The sequence below is a fragment of the Pieris brassicae genome, chromosome 10 (assembly GCF_905147105.1).
Source record: "Pieris brassicae chromosome 10, ilPieBrab1.1, whole genome shotgun sequence".
In the NCBI taxonomy this organism is placed as follows: Eukaryota; Metazoa; Arthropoda; class Insecta; order Lepidoptera; family Pieridae; genus Pieris; species Pieris brassicae.
The window spans coordinates 1,181,812-1,200,293 of NC_059674.1; the positions used below are offsets into that span (position 1 = coordinate 1,181,812).

The window sequence follows — 18,482 nt, forward strand, 5'->3', positions numbered from 1 at the left end:
GCGTTTATAGTATAATTATTGTAGTCAAACATAACATTAAGATAATAAAAAAAACTGTTTTATGTTTTATCTTACTTATGCTAATATAAAGGGTTAAATCAGGACTCAAGACTCCTTAACGTTATTATTGCCAATAATATATTGGATTTGACATACGAATGTATTAGAATCTCAACTATTTATGTTCCCCTTTATTATTACACTTTATAAGACCTCAAAGTATGGAGCTCGTGTGAGGTTTTAACAAGCAACTCCGTGACCTTTTATATATATATTATATACCTTAATCTTCCTCATAAATCATTCTTGATATCAGTGAAAACCGCTATAAATTCCGTCTACTGGTTCTGGAGTTTATCGCGAACATACATACGGATATACTCAAAACTTTATATTGTTTAAAAGTTATATAAGTTTTATATATAATATATATATAGGTTGTAATTTAAGATAGATATAATGTCATGCATAAGGTGTAATGTTTTTTTTTCGGTTTGTTGTAATGTTTCGTTTCGTGTTTTTGTAATAATTGTATTTTAAATCTTTAGTTTATAAGGATACTGTTAGTATATATATATATAAATAACCTAGGTATAATCAGGCTCTACAACTTTTCTCTAGAATTCAATATCATCTTTAATCGTTAAGACACATAAGAAACGATTTCGTTCGACCGTTCATCTATCTTACTCATATGGTACTCACATATAACGTGTCTTTGTATTGCTAAAATACGTTTAAAACGGGACATTTCAAAGTATACCTCTACAATATTAGCATAGATAACATAGCATACTCTATGGAGTATTTGAACATGTTCAATTCCCTTAATTCTATAAAAAAAGCATTTAATTTGAAATCGTCTTCATCTCTTCAACTTAATTCAAAGTGACCAAGATATACTTTAATATATAATGTTATTCTAGGATCGACAAAACACTTTACGACTGAGAAAACCGGCCGTGGAGGCAACAGAGCATGTCGAAAACGTACAAGAAAGGCTGACTGTGAAGAAACCACCGCCGCCTCCACCCCCTGTAAGTCGAATGATGTAATACATATATTAAATAGTTCATAGTATTGGCCACAGATAGCTTAATGGTAATAAGTTTTGTATACAATTATTTTATAGATAATATTCCATTTAGGCAACAGTAAAATGGTTCCGCCATTTTAAATAGGAAGTAAAACATAAAGGTTTACGTGAAACGGACAGCAAAAAAAGTAAAGTCGTAGGGTTTTTCCTCTACCTCTACCTCTAGTGGGTATGAACGCAAATACGTTCGTTTAAAGTTTAAGTCTTAAGTTTAAAAAATAATGCTAATTGAAATTCCGTTTTTTTTGAGAATATTTTTAATAGGTATTTCTATCAATTCGTTTAGCAATTCCTATAGATCTTCCTTTTCCCTTATTGGTTACAAAATAAATTTGACCTCCAAAACCGGTAGTAAAAAGTTTTTCAAAAAGTTTGACCAATTTTTTTTACTTTTTTTATTCTAAAAAAATACTTAAAGTGTATTTCAAGTATACTAGAAGTTTCATAGCGGGATGTTTAGTTTATAGTTATAGTTTCATAGTTAGGAAGATAGGTGAATTAATGTACATGCATGTCGTATTGAGTTTTACGTTACAAACTAGTTTATGGCTGCTGTCAATCAGCGTGCTCCAACAGCAATTTTAAGCAAATGAGGTGAATATTAGTGTAGGTGAAATCATAGTTAAATGATATTGACAGAAAACTACAGCTTTGTTGTTAATTAACAAATCAATTGAAACAAACTTGAACAATAAACATCATAAAATAGTGTTACGTATTTGCGTTATTCCCACTAAGTATGATTAACCCGAATATAAATATAATCTACGACCTCACTTTTTGTTTCGCTGTCAACTTCACGTGAATTGCCCCAAAGACCAATTTTAGTAACAACATCAATAAAAATCTTGCTTTGTCACTATAAGCTAATAATACCTAAATGTAAGTTTCATAAAACTCTAATCTGTGCATGTGTACTTATTAATTATCTGTTTAACTATTAGAACAAAGTATATTTAGCCATAGCCGTAAACTGTAAAATAAATAATTTCATTTTTACAATACTATCTCACTATTTCGTGACTCATGAAACTCACATCGATAACCCAGAGTCTAATATACTTTAAAGTACTGTTGCAATGAATAAAAACCATTTACTTTAATGTTAATATAACTAAACTATAGAAAGATGAAAGATGGTAACTGCATTTCCAGATGCCAACCACAAATGGCCACCACAACGGTGAAATAAACGGCGACCGGAAACCAAAGCTAGAGGATATTATAAAAACGCCAATCATTAAAAAAATCGCTACAATCAACCGAACTCCAACGCCAGATTACAACGACAAAGAACTAACTTTACCCATAAAATCGAAGAGTTTAAACGAATCAAACGCAGATGTAGATTCCCTAGAATCATACAAACTCCAAAGTCCAGGAAATGTGAACTTAAAACCACCTTCGAATTACTTCATAAAGGCTCCCAATGGCACAGCTACTATGAAAAAGCATTCCAGGCCTGTATCCGTCACTATAGGAGAATACGTGAATAATATGAGTGGAAGAAGAGAGCCGTCGAAGCTGGAATTTCTCAATGGGGACAAAAAGAACTGTCAATCAGTAGACGAAGAGTCCCTCTCAAGTCGATTACAGTCGGAGTTAGCTCTTACACTTTCACGATCGAATTTACGCAAAAAGACTGAGGCTATGGTAAGTTTTTTTTATAAAACAATAACGCCATCATATTCTGTGGATCTTTTGGGTAATATACTGACAGATGCTGACAATATAATTTCGGCATGAAATGAAGTTTCATATAATAATGCGCAAGAATTGTGTCTATCTAATAATACATTTGTGTAATTTTTTTTTATAATTCGCTTACAGCCTTACTCAGAGTCAATATAAGGGTAGAGGTAAGAGGTATTTCTTAGAGAGGTAAAATCTTAATTGACAGCGTATTATTTTCTTATTCGGATTTTTCGGTTCAGCTCCCTTAAAAAGAATACAATTCGTTTTGTCATAGCTCACAGTATTTATCCTTTAGGTGACATTAATTTTAATCCATATCTACCCAACTTCAAACACATTTAATTTTATACATCGTAGGAGCTTGTGTAGCAACTCTTGCGGGCTTTCTTCAAGCCTCAACTAAGAAATATTACTTATTAGTTGACCACAGATGTAATATAGAGCAGGAAATGGTGGTTTTTAGCATTCAGTTAAATCTGTAATGCCAATCTTTATAAGTATACTGACTTTTGAAGGAGCGCAACTATGTTATAGCCTGACTGCGTTGACAAATGACAACTAACACCAATGTTGGCGCCTTTAAGAGACGTTTGTCGTTTTAGGACTGACAATAAAGTATAGAGTTGTGTTTGTGATCATTGATTTTTCTTTGCGTTATTTTCTGTTTTTGTGTTGTGTAACTGTTAACAGTCGGTGTTTATAAGGTATAGATGTATAAATTTTCCTAAGTATTTTTTTAAAGCAGAAATAAAGATGGCTCAAGTATTTCTCTTCTAACTCTGAGTACGGCTGGCAATAATACTTCCAATTAGAAGAAAGGTGCTTATTTATAATTTAGAATATTGATAAATAATATATTACTTATTCGCTTGAGCAATTGTTTCAGGATTGTAAAATAACCAGAAAAACGTTCGATTCGCTTGACGAAAATTTTCACGCTAGATATGGCAACAATTTGTTACCGTTATCTCCATCTATAACAATACCTAAAGTTTCATCAAAACATTAATCGCCAAGAATCAGCGTCGATTTTACAACATTACCTATAAAACCGGTACATTATTTATATATTTCATATGCACCATTCACAAAAACGGTTCAGGCAATGACGCACTTGTTGAACACTGGTGGCGGCATTAACGTTATACCTAATTTAACAAATATTTTTTTCTTTCAGGTGGATGCTGGGCGATAATCTTCAAATATCGCCACATTTTAGAACTAACACAAGAATTACATACAAAAGCCTGTAACCTGTATATAAAATATATGTAATTCTATAGATGTATTTTATAAAATACATGAAATGTCCATGTTTAATAATTGTCCATATTAAATAGTATAAAACCCTAAATTATCATACATTAGTTAATATAAATTGTTGAAGTTTTGGTTAACAACTATTTAGTAAAATATGTGAAATTCATTTATATAATTTTGTTTTTCTGTACGGAAAACGCAAGTCATAATTAGAATGAGGTATTTTTAAATTTAGTTTGTTTCCGTATTAAATATACCTACTATAAAATAAATATTTAAATTGAAAAGTGTGCCTTTTATATCGAATCATATGTTTAAGTAAATTGTGCATACATGCTTGTATATGTATGGTCCTTTGGACCAAATATTACAATTATTGTTTTAGTTTATCTTGCAACTAAATCGATAATTATTAAACAATGTACTGTGGTAAAATAAGATAAAAATATATGAAATAATATCGTAACCTAAGTCATAAAATATATTGTTATTTTACGTCTTAATAAAATAATTTGAAATGACTGATAACTTTTATTTAATAGTCTTCCCAAATTTAACAGTAAGACGCCATATTAAAAGTAAAATCCACCAACATTACAGACTACTAGATCTCAATAAAAACTCACTATGAAACATAAATAATTGCAAAAATTTACATATTAATTTAAAAGAATTAAGTCATACATCATAAAAATTTAAAAAACAATAATCCAAGCGGTTTTCCTTTAACAAAACGTCAAAAATATAAAAATATTATGTCCGTCGATCTCTTTGGTGGTTGAAACATTTAAATCCACATTCCAAACTCTAATCTGGTTTAATTTTTTAGTTGTTCAAAAGCTAGATGTGATAAAATTATTAATTCAAAAAGTAATAAAACACTAATAAAAGTGACAGATTCTAGTTCACAAACTAGAAAGAAAGACTAGAAACATAACCTTCAAATAGTCTGTCAAGCGTTTTCTCAGATATCTGCAATCTTGGTTAAAATATATAGTTTCTCTTCTTAGTCTATGGTGAAAAATATTGATGTAAAGTCAATTGTCAATTTTACTATAAAGTTAAAATTCAAATGGTTTTATCGAAAACTGAAAAGTGAAAGTCAAAGAAGGAGAAGTATAGATATAAATTTTACTATAAAACCCTTCTCCTTATTTTCCTTCTAACTTCAGTAAAAATTAGAATGAAAAGAATGTAATAATGCAGTAGTAAATATAACAACATTTACTTACTTAAGATCTTGTTGCAATCTTAGAAAATTCGTACCATGTCTTCTCCAATAGCCGCGAACTTTAACTTGCTCAGTTCTCGCGACGATATTTCAATAAAAAATGTATGGAATTACAATTTGTATGAGGAATTTCATGTTATTCGACAGGTAATGTAGATTTATGTTTGGTGATTAATTGTAATTTTTAATATTGAAGCATAGATGTTAATCCTAAATGTTTTTCGACTAGATTGTTCAGAAATATCACTGGGTGGCAATGGATACTGAATTCCCTGGTGTTGTGGCAAGACCAATAGGTGAATTTAGATCCACTGCAGACTATCAGTATCAATTGTTGAGGTGGGTATCAAGCCTTTTTTTTTGTACAATGTGTTATAATGCCATTCTTAACTAGAAAGTGGTTAAAATCACATATCAGCTGCAAAATATCACTACTGTGCTACCAATTTTAAGTTAGCTACAAATACATTCAGAAAGTTCAATAACTGTTTCATTTTATAAATCAGTAAAAAGATCACCTCAAAATATTGTGTAAATTTCCATTGCTTAAAACATAACATTCTTAAGAAAGGATCTATATATGCCTAACAAAGTAACTTTTGCAGATGTAATGTAGATCTTTTGAGGATTATTCAATTAGGGCTAACATTTATGGATGAAAATGGTAAAACCGCTCCTGGATGTTCTACTTGGCAATTTAATTTTAAATTCAATCTGCAGTAAGTTTAATATTATGTTATATGTTTTATAATTTTCATCGTAGATGATTTATAAACTTTTAACAGATCTATTGTTACCAGGGAAGATATGTATGCCCAAGACTCAATTGATCTTTTACAAAATTCTGGGCTTAAATTTAGAGAACATGAAGACCATGGTATAGAACCATTAGAGTTTGCTGAACTACTGATGTCTTCAGGTAAAACAAAATAAATATTTATTACATTCTGTAACTTCTATATACTTTGCTTGATATTTTTGGGGTAATTAAAACCATTTTAGTTTAGAAGTTTCATGGTATTGATATTAAGATATGACATTTGAAACATGTTAGGGCATGTGGGTACCAATTCTTACTAAATGTAAGGATGGAAACACAGATTTGTAAAAACTTTGCCACTGTTTTAATGAGTTTCCTTATTTAATCATTTAATTTAGTTAAATATTGAATCAAGATAAAGTTCGAATGCTTAAACCCTTAGATGAAACATGGACTAAAATATATTTATTACTGGTTTTTAGGCATTGTTCTTATGGATAACATTAAATGGTTGAGCTTTCATTCCGGTTATGACTTTGGTTATTTATTGAAACTTCTGACTGATCGTAATCTACCTCAAGAAGAGAATGACTTTTTCGAAAGCTTACGATTGTATTTTCCAACAGTTTATGACGTCAAAGTAAGTAGCTGCTCATTAGAAGTATTTTGCTCGCCTTCTAAAGTTATTGAAATGGGGCAAAAGGACCTCATATTTTACTTGGTATTTAAATTAAAGAACTTAACGTAAATTTAAGAATCCCATCAATATTTAATTAGTGGCTTAGCATAAATACAAACTCGCGTTCTCATTCATGTCTGTCTACATCAACATGAATGACGTATTAGGGACACTAGAATACTGTATAAAATAGGGGCTTGAGACGATTACTTATCTACATGATAATCGTCACGTGACAACGTGAGCTAATGTCATTCCCATAAAAATAGGGTAAGCTGGTTACGACTTGAAAAGAGATTTTATCTCGAGACCCAGTTTAACTGTCATTGGCGCTAGTATCGACTGTAACTAACCGAAACAATTATACGACAAATCGAATTAGGCTGCCTGTTACTTCAACTGCGACTCTAATGTCATTTTTAAGGATCCGTACAAATTATGTTTAGCTCTACAACTCAAAGGCTAATTGAACATTAGCTATTTAAGTCAATAATCAGAAATTAAAGCATACTTAGTTATATCACATACATATTTGTGTGGAGTTTACTTTTCTGGTATTTAATATAACAGAGGCAAACGTACAGGAGGCTCACCTGATGTTAACTGATACCGCCGCCCATAGACACTCAATGCCAGAAGGCTGGCGAGTGCATTGCCGACCTTAAGAATTTGTTTGACCGTAAGTGGAATTGGTTCAGAAATACTTCAGTGGGCAGCTGGTTCCACAATGTGGTGGTGCGCAACAAAAACTGCCTTAAAAAATGCTCAGTTGTGGAACGACGGTCGTAGAGGTGATGCGGGTGTAATATCTATTTTAGCTTTGAAAGCTAAATTTAAAAGAACTGGCTTTGCAGGCTAGGTATTACACAGTTTGAAGAATAAAATCGATATAATCATTGATTCATTCAAAACCATAATTAAAACTGTTAATTTTTATACGTCAGTCACGTGACACAAAATCGTCACAGATAATTCATATAGACGATGACGTAATGTAAGTAATATCTTCTTCTGTCTAATCTTAATACTGTGTCAACGTTTCATTTAATTAGAGATGGATTTGATCGAAATATATGTTTAGGTAAAACTTGGGTCTTGAAATTATGAATGTTTAAAGTCTATTTATAAATAACAATTTGTATTGGTTCTATAGTCACTATTAAATGATCTTAAATGTATTTTTTTACAGTATCTAATGAAACTGTGCAAGAACTTAAAAGGCGGTCTACAAGAGGTGGCCGATCAATTGGAGCTTAGAAGGGTTGGGCCTCAGCATCAAGCCGGATCTGACTCTCTCCTCACTGGAATGGCATTTTTTAAGATAAAAGAGGTAATTCAAGATATCGTGTTGTTTGTTGACGCAAGTATTTTTTTTTTAAATTATAGATTAAAAAAAGTATAAGGTTATTTGAAAACAGAAAAGTTGAAAGGCTTAGCCACTTCTGTACTTTTACTGTGAGTTTCAGGATTTAATTCAACATTAATTGCAATATTTTTTATAGATTTTCTTTGATGGCAACATTGAAAGTACCAGCGGACATTTGTATGGCTTAGGTGCACCGTTTTCAACTAATGCAAATAATTTCCAAGAGAATGGGGAAAATGGATCCTGACTGAGTGGAACTGAGAAAGCGCTGAACGAACTATTGGAAAAGCGTGAATTGTTCAAAAAGTAAAGTGTCAGATTGGAGAGTTTTGACAGTTCAGAAATGTCAATGTACGAAGCTCGCCATATTTAAACTGAAACATGTTTCATAAGCCTAGAGGGTATACATATATCTGTGTCTGTTTCATCAAATTTAAAAATAAACCAGAGACAAATATTTAAAATTCAACAGTTAATGATTTTAATATTAATATCGATAAAATAAAATATCTGTCTAATAATTGTCTGCCATTTTTGTTCGGCAATTCGAAGGTCAGAATCGACTTAGCGCGAACAATAACAAACACCTATATTTTCTACTAAAACTTACGAAAATACTATGTACTATACAGCGGGTAGTTCCCGTTGTAACTACCCGCATATTTGTATAAGACCGTTTATTAAATAAATACAGGTCGACTCCACCTTTTTATATTAAGTAGATTAAAAATAAGTTGGTGCAGCATAGAGTAAACCCCCTAAAACGCAGTAGAGCCGGCCATATAGGAAATTGCGTTGTAGAAGTATTCTCGTAAAACAGTTTGAACAATTCAAAAACTGGGGACACGTGAATAACTTTATTTAGGATTTTATAACATAATTAAAACAGTCGCAAAACTAATTATGGACTTGACAAATGGTTATAAATTTCACTCTACAGAAATATAACTTATCTATCCGCGTTATAGCGGGAAAATAACGCGTAATATTGGAGACGGAAATCGCGTTATATAGATTTACTTTATTTGGATAACTTTGCACTGTTATGCCTCCAGTTTGTTAATATCAACAACAAAAAAATGTTGACTGAAGGTATTTTAACATAAGAGTCATTTCTCGAGTTTAAATCTCGTCTTTTAACGCTAAACTATGAATCTGTGGGTTCATATAAACCCCACCCAGCACTGCTCAAGTTTCCTATATGATTTAACGATATGTTAAGTTTGTTTATTTTAAGCTGTTGTGATGTTTCATAGTCATAGATAACGCCATTACACATTGTAATTTAAGATATATATTGGCTTATGACCATAATGTGATAATATATGTGTAAATAAAATTAATTACTACGCGTGTTGTTTTTTCTTTCCTTCCTTACAATATTTTAGTTAATAGACTCTTAACTTTGAGGTCTTAGGTTCGATCCCGTGATCCGCGCATTTAGTGTTCGCTCGAACGGTGAAGAAAACATCGCGAGGAAATCGGCTTGCTTTAGACCCAAAACGAGTGTCAGGCACAGGAGGCTGATCGCCTTCTTACCTATTAGATTGACAAATGGTCGTGAAACACATACGGAAAGCTGAGGCCCAGACCTCAAAAGGTTGTAGCGCGACTTATTTATTTAAGTAAAACTCAAGAATTAAATGGTTTTTAATTTGTTCTTATGGGTTACAATAAAAAAAAATGTGCGCGTGTACACACGTAAGATACAGATACAGATAAAGTTTAACGGCTTTTATTAACATAGACATGAATACAAATAATACAATTATTTCATTTTACATTATTACTGTAGTAGTTTATGCAACTGTCTTTTAATACCTAATTATATGCAGATGCATACACTATCTCATAGCTATAGGTATCTACATTTAATAAAATGCAATATGAAACAAATTATTTACTATAATAATTATTCACATTTTGAATATTATAATTATTAAACCGAACCTGAGTAACAGGCTGGAAGGCGCTATAAGAGGTAGTCATTGTCGGTGTGGACAATGGAAGGTTTATATTGATTTCATTTTTGTCTATCGAATGGAGTATCGAATTAGATATAAACATTTTGTTAGTTATAGAATCGTCTATGTAGCCTTCTGCAGCTGTTGTTGAGTTCCACTTGTTGAAGTGTCTCCGCCAGCATCGATTAGTAAGGTCGCAGTTCTGCGGAAGCAATGTTCCGTGTACGAATCTGAGTTTGGAAGTTGAGGATAACTCGTTTTAACCAACATTCCAAATGTGTTATTACCAACTCTTTGTTGGGTGCATTTCTCAGAAATGTCATTCAAAAAGAAGGAAGGATTGCTACATGAATTTGGTCGCTATGTATTGTTTACATAATTGGTCATATTTGCCCGTTGAAAAAGATCGGTCTATTTTGTTTTTTGTGTTCCAAATTTGAACTAAAATTGATGATTCGAAAACTTCGACGTCTGTGCATTTAATGTCAGGCATGGCAGGCACCCATTGTTCCAAATATTAGTGCAATCTGTAACAATATTATAAGTACTTAAGTAATATGAAGCCAGTAAATATCTATGCATAAAGCCATTACTTAGTGACATAGCGTTTAGTAAATAGTATATTTCATTTAACTTTTATTTATATTACGGTTCCTGGGCACATCAATGAGTGCTTTAAATAACAGAGGTTTATTGGTTTACTCTGTATTAACCACTCGCGTATTACAATAGAGCGAAATAATGACGTGCTAATTAAGAGCTTACGTCTGGCTATGCTCTTTTAGGGTAGTTTTGGTTTATGTTGATTGTTCTTATTTGGTTAAAATAAAACTTCCTAATAATTCGTTGAGAAGAGGTGAAGATGGAATGTGGAATGTGTTTAATTTTTAAAAACTGTAGATTTATATACAAAAATTATCCTACCTGGCCACTAGTGGTAACATGTGGTACCAAGACGCGAAGGGTGCGTAGACAATAAAATTGAGGCGCGGCAAAAAGTTGTCCTAACGGTAACGCAATTAACTGTTCTTTTCAGAACAAATTATTGTTTCATGACGACACGTACTAATCACCTACAGGATTCCCCCTCTAGCGAAGCGTACCGGCAGGCGTATAACGCGGCCTCGGCGAGTTGTTCTTGTAGGTATTGAGGTGTTCCCAGTGTCTTGTTGTTTCAGGTTGTTGTCATCTTGATGTTTCAGGGTGTTGTCATTTTGATGTTTCAGGCTATTTGATGGTTCATGTAGTTCGCTCGCACTTGATGTGTTTTGCTTGTTGCAGGTACTCGTTGTTGTATCAGTAGGCACATCTTGCTCGGCGATAGTGTAGGCAGGTTTGAGTCTGTCGATAGAGATATTCATTTCACGGTTAGGTAACTGCAGCGTGAATATCTTGCTGTCTCGTTTCAGCACGCGATAGGGTCCGTCGTAAGGTGCTTGTAATGGCTTCTTTACGGCGTCTATGCGTACAAATACGTATTCACATGATTGTAGGTCGCGGTGAACGAATATGGGTTTTGTGTTGCTGTGTGGTTGACTCGGCTCTGGTTGCAAGTTACGTATTGCGTCGCGCAGCTGATCGATGTAGCCAGAGTCCATGATGACGTCATTGCAGGTCGTTGATAACAAATCACCGGGTAAGCGTATGTTGCAACCGTAGGTAAGCTGAGCGGCGCTTACGCCGGTGTCACTTCGCATAGCGGCGCGTAATCCGAGTAGGACGGTTGGGAGCTCGTTGATCCAGCTACTTGCGGTCTGTAGTCTTGCTTTTAATGCGGCTTTAAGGACACGGTGCCATCGTTCGATGATACCGTTACACTGTGCGTGGTATGAAATTGTACGCGTTTTTTCGATTCCTAGTAAGCGAGAAAGAGATGCAAATACTCTGCTTTCAAATTGGCGTCCTTGGTCCGTTGTTATGGTTACAGGACAACCGAAACGGGAAATCCAACCTTCGTATACCGCTTTGGCGACGTCTTCAGCTGATATTTCGCATAATGGGTATGCTTCGGGCCATCTTGTTGCTCTGTCGATCATTGTCACGAGGTATCGATGACCGCTGGCCGCGGTAGGTAGCGGACCAACGATATCAATGTGAACGTGTTCGAATCGTTCGGTTGGTGAAAAAATTGATAATCGACTTGATGTGTGGCGTTGTATTTTGGCGCGCTGACACTGTAGGCATACTTTTGCCCACTTGCCGACGTCTGCGTTCATTGAGGGCCAAAAGTAACGTTGCGTAATTAATTTTCTCGTAGTCTTGATTCCAGGGTGGCTAACGTTATGTACTGCGTTGAATGCGGTACGTCGGTATTCTTCTGGTAGGTACGGACGTAACTGTGAGGTTGAAGTTTCGCAGTGTAATTTGATATTTGAGACGGGCAGGTTGACTTTCTTGAAACATAAGTTGCTCTGTAGACTGAGTGCTTTAATGGTATCGCTATCGCGCTCTTGAGCTTCTGCAAGTAGATTGTAGTCGATCGGCGACGGACAGGTGATTGCTTCGACACGTGATAATGCATCTGCGGCTGTTTGTATTTGTTTTTGTGTAAGCGAAAGTTAGCGGCTTGTGGTCGGTGAATATTATTATTTCTCGTCCCTCGAACATTTTGCGGAAATGTTTGACAGCCATGTAGATGGCGAGTAGCTCTCGATCGTAGGTACTGTAGCGAGTCTGTGCATCGGTGAATTTCTTCGAGAAATAGCCGAGTGGTTGCCATGAGTTGTTGATAAATTGATTGAGTGCGGCACCAGCTGTTTTGTCGCTAGCGTCGCTGAATATAGCAAGTGTCGCCTGGTGAGACGGATGAGCAAGTAAAGCGGCGTTTTTTATGCTCTCTTTACATGCTTCATAAGCTTGCGTTGATTCGGTGGTCCAGTCGATCTTAGTTTTATCACGCTTCTTGACGTTGTGCAGGTAGGTATTTAAAGGCGCTTGTATGGTGGCGGCATTTTTGATATTTTCACGGTAAAAGTTTATCATACCGAGAAAACGTCGTAGTTCTTCTACGGTTTGTGGTTTTGGAAAGTCTGTAATAGCTTGTACCTTCTCTTGGGGTGGCTGTATTCCTTCCGCTGTGACTTGGTGACCGAGGAATTTCACAGTTGGCTGGCCGAAAACACATTTTGATGGGTTGATGGTGATGCCGTATTCTTCTAGTCGCTGTAATACGATGCGTAGATGTTTTCGGTGCTCTTCCTCGTCGATTGATGCTATGAGTAGATCATCAACGAAAGGGAATACGAAGTCGAGTTCGCGCAGTACTTCGTGAATAAAGCGTTGGAAAGTCTGTCCGGCGTTCTTTAGACCAGGACACATGCGCGGAAACTCGAAAAGACCAAAAGGTGTGATGATGGCGGTTTTCTCCACATCTTGCTCGCTGACTGGCAGTTGTTGGTACGCGCGATTGAGGTCGAGTGTGGAGAAAATTTTCTTCCCTGCGAGTTGGTATGTGAAGTCACGTATACATGGTATGGGATACCGATCGGGCTTGGTTATGGCGTTGAGCCTTCGGTAATCGCCACACACGCGTAGGTCTCCATTCTTCTTTGGCACGACGTGAAGAGGTGATGCCCAAGGGCTTTTGCTTGGTCTGCATAACCCTTGATCGATCATGTTTTGGAATTCCTTCCTGACCATTTCGTAACGATGCGGTGCAATGGGGCGTGGCTTGCAGTGAAGGGGCGGTCCATTTGTTTCAATGAAGTGTTCAACGGAATGTTTGGGACTAAGCTTCATTGAAGTGATTCTGGTTGTGCCTGGGAAATCTGCTAGTATGCTGTGGTAATTTTGCTCAATGTCTATACTACGAACTGTAGGTATGTCTGCAGTACTGAGTTGAGCGTTTGTTACCAGTTTTGTTTTCCCGTCGATCAGTCTTCTGTTTTTTACGTCGACAATGAGGTGGTGGTGCTGCAAGAAATCTGCTCCCAGGATTGCCTTGACCTGTTGGAATGACCGAGTTGTTGGCGGCGTAGAGTTGAAATGGCAGTGGTTCACGACTAAAGACAGTGAATCGTCCTAGATGTGGTGCTAAGGTAGAACCTTTTTTTATCCTCTTCTGAAGGCTTAAAAAAGGGATTCCCATTACTTTAGCAGCATTTCTTATAGAAGAACCGCCATCAATGAGCTGTATAGCTTTATTTAGGCTATCAGAAGACCAGGAAGCCTTTTCAGTTGTCCTGACGCGTACTTTCGGCATGACTCTCATTACCCACAACTACACTAATGAGTAAAATATACAAATAAAAAAAACTTTAATACACTGATATAATCTGAACTGCATATCACAATTTGAAACGTCTAACTAAGTAAGTGTAAATGTCATAACCGCATATTGCAAGATATTTGGTACTTACCTTCTAATTTGCATTTACGAAAAATTACATCAGCGGAGCGCAAAAAGAAAACACGGTCGTTTCTCAGTGGCGCATGAGTGGACTTGCGCGAGCCGTTCGTGGCTGCGCGGGAGCCCGAAGCGGGGGCTGAAGACGCTGTTTACGCGTCGGTCTCATGTAGTGTTTCGTAGTGGTGTGGGTGACTCCCATTGCCCGCTGACTCCCATTACCCTACTCTCCCCTATGATTTATTGAAAATAAAGTTTAGGGGTAACGTTAAAGATAAACAACTTTTAATAAAAAGTGGCGGAATGCTATCTGGTCCACATCCTTTATAAATATTTAAAGTCTTAATTTTATTTTCAATTTTCTTATCAGTAATTCTATCATTGCATAACATTACATTTTTAGGGTAGTTTGGTTTAGGTTGATTGGTTTGCCCTTATTGGTTTGAACCTTATTTGGTTAAAATAAAACTTCCTAATAATTCGTTGAGAAGAGGTGAAGATGGAATGTTGAATGTGTTTATTTTTAAAAACTGTAGATTTATATACAAAAATTATCCTACACTGGCCACTAGTGGTAACATGTGGTACCAAGATGCGAAGGGTGCGTAGACGATAAAATCGAGACGCAAAAAGTTGTCCTTTGGTTGGTTCATGTAGTTCGCTCGCACTTGATGTGATTTGCTTGTTGCAGGTACTCGTGGTTGTATCAGTAGGCACATCTTGCTCGGCGATAGTGTAGGCAGGTTTGAGTCTGTCGATAGAGATATTCATTTCACGGTTAGGTAACTGCAGCGTGAATATCTTGCTGTCTCGTTTCAGCACGCGATAGGGTCCGTCGTAGGGTGCTTGTAATGGCTTCTTTACGGCGTCTATGCGTACGAATACGTATTCACATGTTTGCAGGTCGCGGTGTACGAATATGGGTTTTGTGTTGCTGTGTGGTTGACTCGGCATTGGTTGCGTATTGCGTCGCGCAGCTGATCGATGTAGCCAGAGTCCATGATGACGTCATTGCGGGTCGTTGATAAGAAATCACCGGGTAAGCGTATGTTGCATCCGTAGGTAAGTTGGGCGGCGCTTACGCCGGTGTCACTTCGCATAGCGGCGCGTAATCCGAGTAGGACGGTTGGGAGCTCGTTGATCCAGCTTCTTGCGGTCTGTAGTCTTGCTTTTAATGCGGCTTTAAGGACACGGTGCCATCGTTCGATGATACCGTTACACTGTGCGTGGTATGAAGTTGTACGCGTTTTTTCGATCCCGAGTAAGCGGGAAAGAGATGCAAATACTCTGCTTTCGAATTGGCGTCCTTGGTCCGTTGTTATTGTTACAGGACAACCGAAACGGGAAATCCAACCTTCGTATACCGCTTTGGCGACGTCTTCAGCTGATATTTCGCATAGTGGGTATGCTTCGGGCCATCTCGTTACTCTGTCGATCATTGTCACGAGGTATCGATGACCGCTGGCCACGGTAGGTAGCGGACCAACGATATCGATGTGAACGTGTTCGAATCGTTCGGTTGGTGAAAAAATTGATAATCGACTTGATGTGTGGCGTTGTATTTTGGCGCGCTGACACTGTAGGCATACTTTTGCCCACTTGCCGACGTCTGCGTTCATTGAGGGCCAGAAATAACGTTGCGTAATTAATTTTCTCTTAGTCTTGATTCCAGGGTGGCTAACGTTATGTACTGCGTTGAATGCGGTACGTCGGTATTCTTCTGGTAGGTACGGACGTAACTGTGAGGTTGAAGTTTCGCAGCGTAATTTGATGTTTGAGACGGGCAGGTTGACATTCTTGAAACATAAGTTGCTCTGTAAACTGAGTGCTTTAATGGTATCGCTATCGCGTTCTTGAGCTTCTGCAAGTAGATTGTAGTCGATTGGCGATGGACAGGTGATTGCTTCGACTCGCGATAATGCATCTGCGGCTGCATTTTGAGAGCCACTGACGTGTCGTATATCAGTGGTAAATTCGCTGATATAAAGTAGCTGTCGGGTGCGTCTCGGTGATTCGCTGTTTGTATTTGTTGTTGTGTAAGCGAAAGTTAGCGGCTTGTGGTCGGTAAATATTATTATTTCTCGTCCCTCGAACATTTTGCGGAAATGTTTGACAGCCATGTAGATGGCGAGTAGCTCTCGATCGTAGGTACTGTAGCGAGTCTGTGCGTCAGTGAATTTCTTCAAGAAATAGCAGAGTGGTTGCCATGACTTGTTGATAAATTGATTGAGTGCGGCACCAGCTGTTTTGTCGCTCGCGTCGCTGAATATAGCAAGTGTCGCCTGGTGAGACGGATGAGCAAGTAAAGCGGCGTTTTTTATGCTCTCTTTACATGCTTCATAAGCTTGCGTTGATTCAGTGTTATCTTAGTTTTGTCACGCTTCTTGACGTTGTGCAGGTAGGTATTTAAAGGCGCTTGTATGGTGGCGGTATTTTTGATATTTTCACGGTAAAAGTTTATCATACCGAGAAAACGTCGTAGTTCTTCTACGGTTTGTGGTTTTGGAAAGTCTGTAATAGCTTGTACCTTCTCTTGGGGTGGCTGTATTCCTTCCGCCGTGACTTGGTGACCGAGGAATTTCACAGTTGGCTGGCCGAAAACACATTTTGATGGGTTGATGGTGATGCCGTATTCTTCTAGTCGCTGTAATACGATGTGTAGATGTTTTCGGTGCTCTTCCTCGTCGATTGATGCTATGAGTAGATCATCAACGAAAGGAAATACGAAGTTGAGTTCGCGCAGTACTTCGTCAATAAAGCGTTGGAAAGTCTGTCCGGCGTTCTTTAGACCAGGACACATGCGCGGAAACTCGAAAAGACCAAAAGGTGTGATGATGGCATTTTCTCCACATCTTGCTCGCTGACTGGCAGTTGTTGGTGCGCGCGATTGAGGTCGAGTGTGGAGAAAATTTTCTTCCCTGCGAGTTGGTATGTGAAGTCACGTATGCGTGGTATGGGATACCGATCGGGCTTGGTTATGGCGTTGAGCCTTCGGTAATTGCCACACACGCGTAGGTCTCCATTCTTCTTTGGCACGACGTGAAGAGGTGATGCCCAAGGGCTTTTGCTTGGTCTGCATAACCCTTGATCGATCATGTTTTGGAATTCCTTCCTGACCATTTCGTAACGATGCGGTGCAATGGGGCGTGGCTTGCAGTGAAGGGGCGGTCCATTTGTTTCAATGAAGTGTTCAACGGAATGTTTGGGACTAAGCTTCATTGAAGTGATTCTGCTTGTGCCTGGGAAATCTGCTAGTATGCTGTGGTAATTTTGCTCAATGTCAATACTACGAACTGTAGGTATGTCTGCAGTACTGTGTTGAGCGTTTGTTACCAGCTTTGTTTTCCCGTCGATCAGTCTTCTGTTTTTTACGTCGACAATGAGGTGGTGGTGCTGCAAGAAATCTGCTCCCAGGATTGCCTTAGACACATCTGCTACGACGAATTTCCATGTATATGGTCTTCGGAGGTTAAGATCAAGTTGGAGTGACTTCTCTCCGTATGTTGGAATGACCGTGTTGTTGGCGGCGTAGAGTTGAAACGGCAGTGGTTTGTCGCGTGAGCCTTTTGTCTTTGGTAGCACGGAGATATTGGCTCCTGTGTCGACCAAAAAGGTAAGTTTCGTTACCCTGTCGGTAACGAAAAGGCGGTGTGATGATTCGGTAACGCCGGTTCCCGCCGCGGCCAACGTTACTTTTAGTTTTCCGACTGGTTTATGGGCTTGAAACTGCATGGTGGTGCGCATTTCTTCGCGTCCATACCGTAGCGATGATGGTAATAGCAGTACGGCATTGGAGATTTTTTCCGGCTTCGATCTTCCATCTGTGACTCTCGTCGGTTATCGTTTCGATTTGTTAATGCGTTCCGCGAGCGTGATTGTAAATGGTAGCGAGAACGACTGTTGCGGTAGTTGTCACGCGGTTGTACTCGTAGCTCGGCAACTTCCAAAGACAACCTTCTTATTTCACCGATGAGGGTGTCGATGGTTGGTTGTTCTGGAATTGGTGGCGATGCTACAGGTGTGAAAGGCGTTGCGACGGCAGCGATGTGTTGCGACGGCGTGTGGACTTCCATCATCTTGTCCGCG

General features: G+C 37.6%; 2 protein-coding genes across 6 annotated transcripts in view; both read left to right on the forward strand.

The window, feature by feature from the left end:
- LOC123715200 overlaps nucleotides 1-4,513 on the forward strand; it is a 60,104-nt gene extending 55,591 nt beyond the window's left edge. For 2 of the 3 annotated variants that reach the window (XM_045670114.1, XM_045670113.1), the window contains exons 10-12: nucleotides 927-1,037; nucleotides 2,252-2,749; nucleotides 3,678-3,951. In XM_045670114.1, coding sequence (XP_045526070.1) covers nucleotides 927-1,037; nucleotides 2,252-2,749; nucleotides 3,678-3,800 — 732 coding nt within the window. In that variant the 3' untranslated portion in view covers nucleotides 3,801-3,951. The other variant, XM_045670115.1, reaches the window with a different exon arrangement.
- A 614-nt stretch (nucleotides 4,514-5,127) lies between these two features.
- On the forward strand, nucleotides 5,128-9,438 carry LOC123715573 (CCR4-NOT transcription complex subunit 7-like). 3 transcript variants are annotated; one of them, XM_045670705.1, is made up of 7 exons: nucleotides 5,128-5,429; nucleotides 5,512-5,621; nucleotides 5,888-6,001; nucleotides 6,068-6,201; nucleotides 6,525-6,682; nucleotides 7,911-8,051; nucleotides 8,224-9,438. In XM_045670705.1, exons 1-7 carry the CDS (start codon nucleotides 5,319-5,321, stop codon nucleotides 8,332-8,334), a joined length of 879 nt encoding a protein of 292 aa, XP_045526661.1. In that variant the 5' UTR covers nucleotides 5,128-5,318; the 3' UTR covers nucleotides 8,335-9,438. The 3 variants fall into 3 exon arrangements, with proteins under 3 accessions (XP_045526661.1, XP_045526662.1, XP_045526663.1); XM_045670706.1 differs by having other exon boundaries at nucleotides 6,083-6,201; XM_045670707.1 differs by lacking the exon at nucleotides 5,888-6,001.
- The last annotated feature ends 9,044 nt before the right edge of the window (nucleotides 9,439-18,482 follow it).

Bases quoted from the DNA above. Each gene is read 5' to 3' on its own strand.
- LOC123715573 (XM_045670705.1), top strand. From the start codon at position 5,319: ATGTCTTCTCCAATAGCCGCGAACTTTAACTTGCTCAGTTCTCGCGAC. The intron at 5,430-5,511 runs GTAATGTAGATT...TTTTTCGACTAG, and splicing joins AATTTCATGTTATTCGACAG to ATTGTTCAGAAATATCACTG. The intron at 6,683-7,910 runs GTAAGTAGCTGC...ATTTTTTTACAG, and splicing joins CAACAGTTTATGACGTCAAA to TATCTAATGAAACTGTGCAA.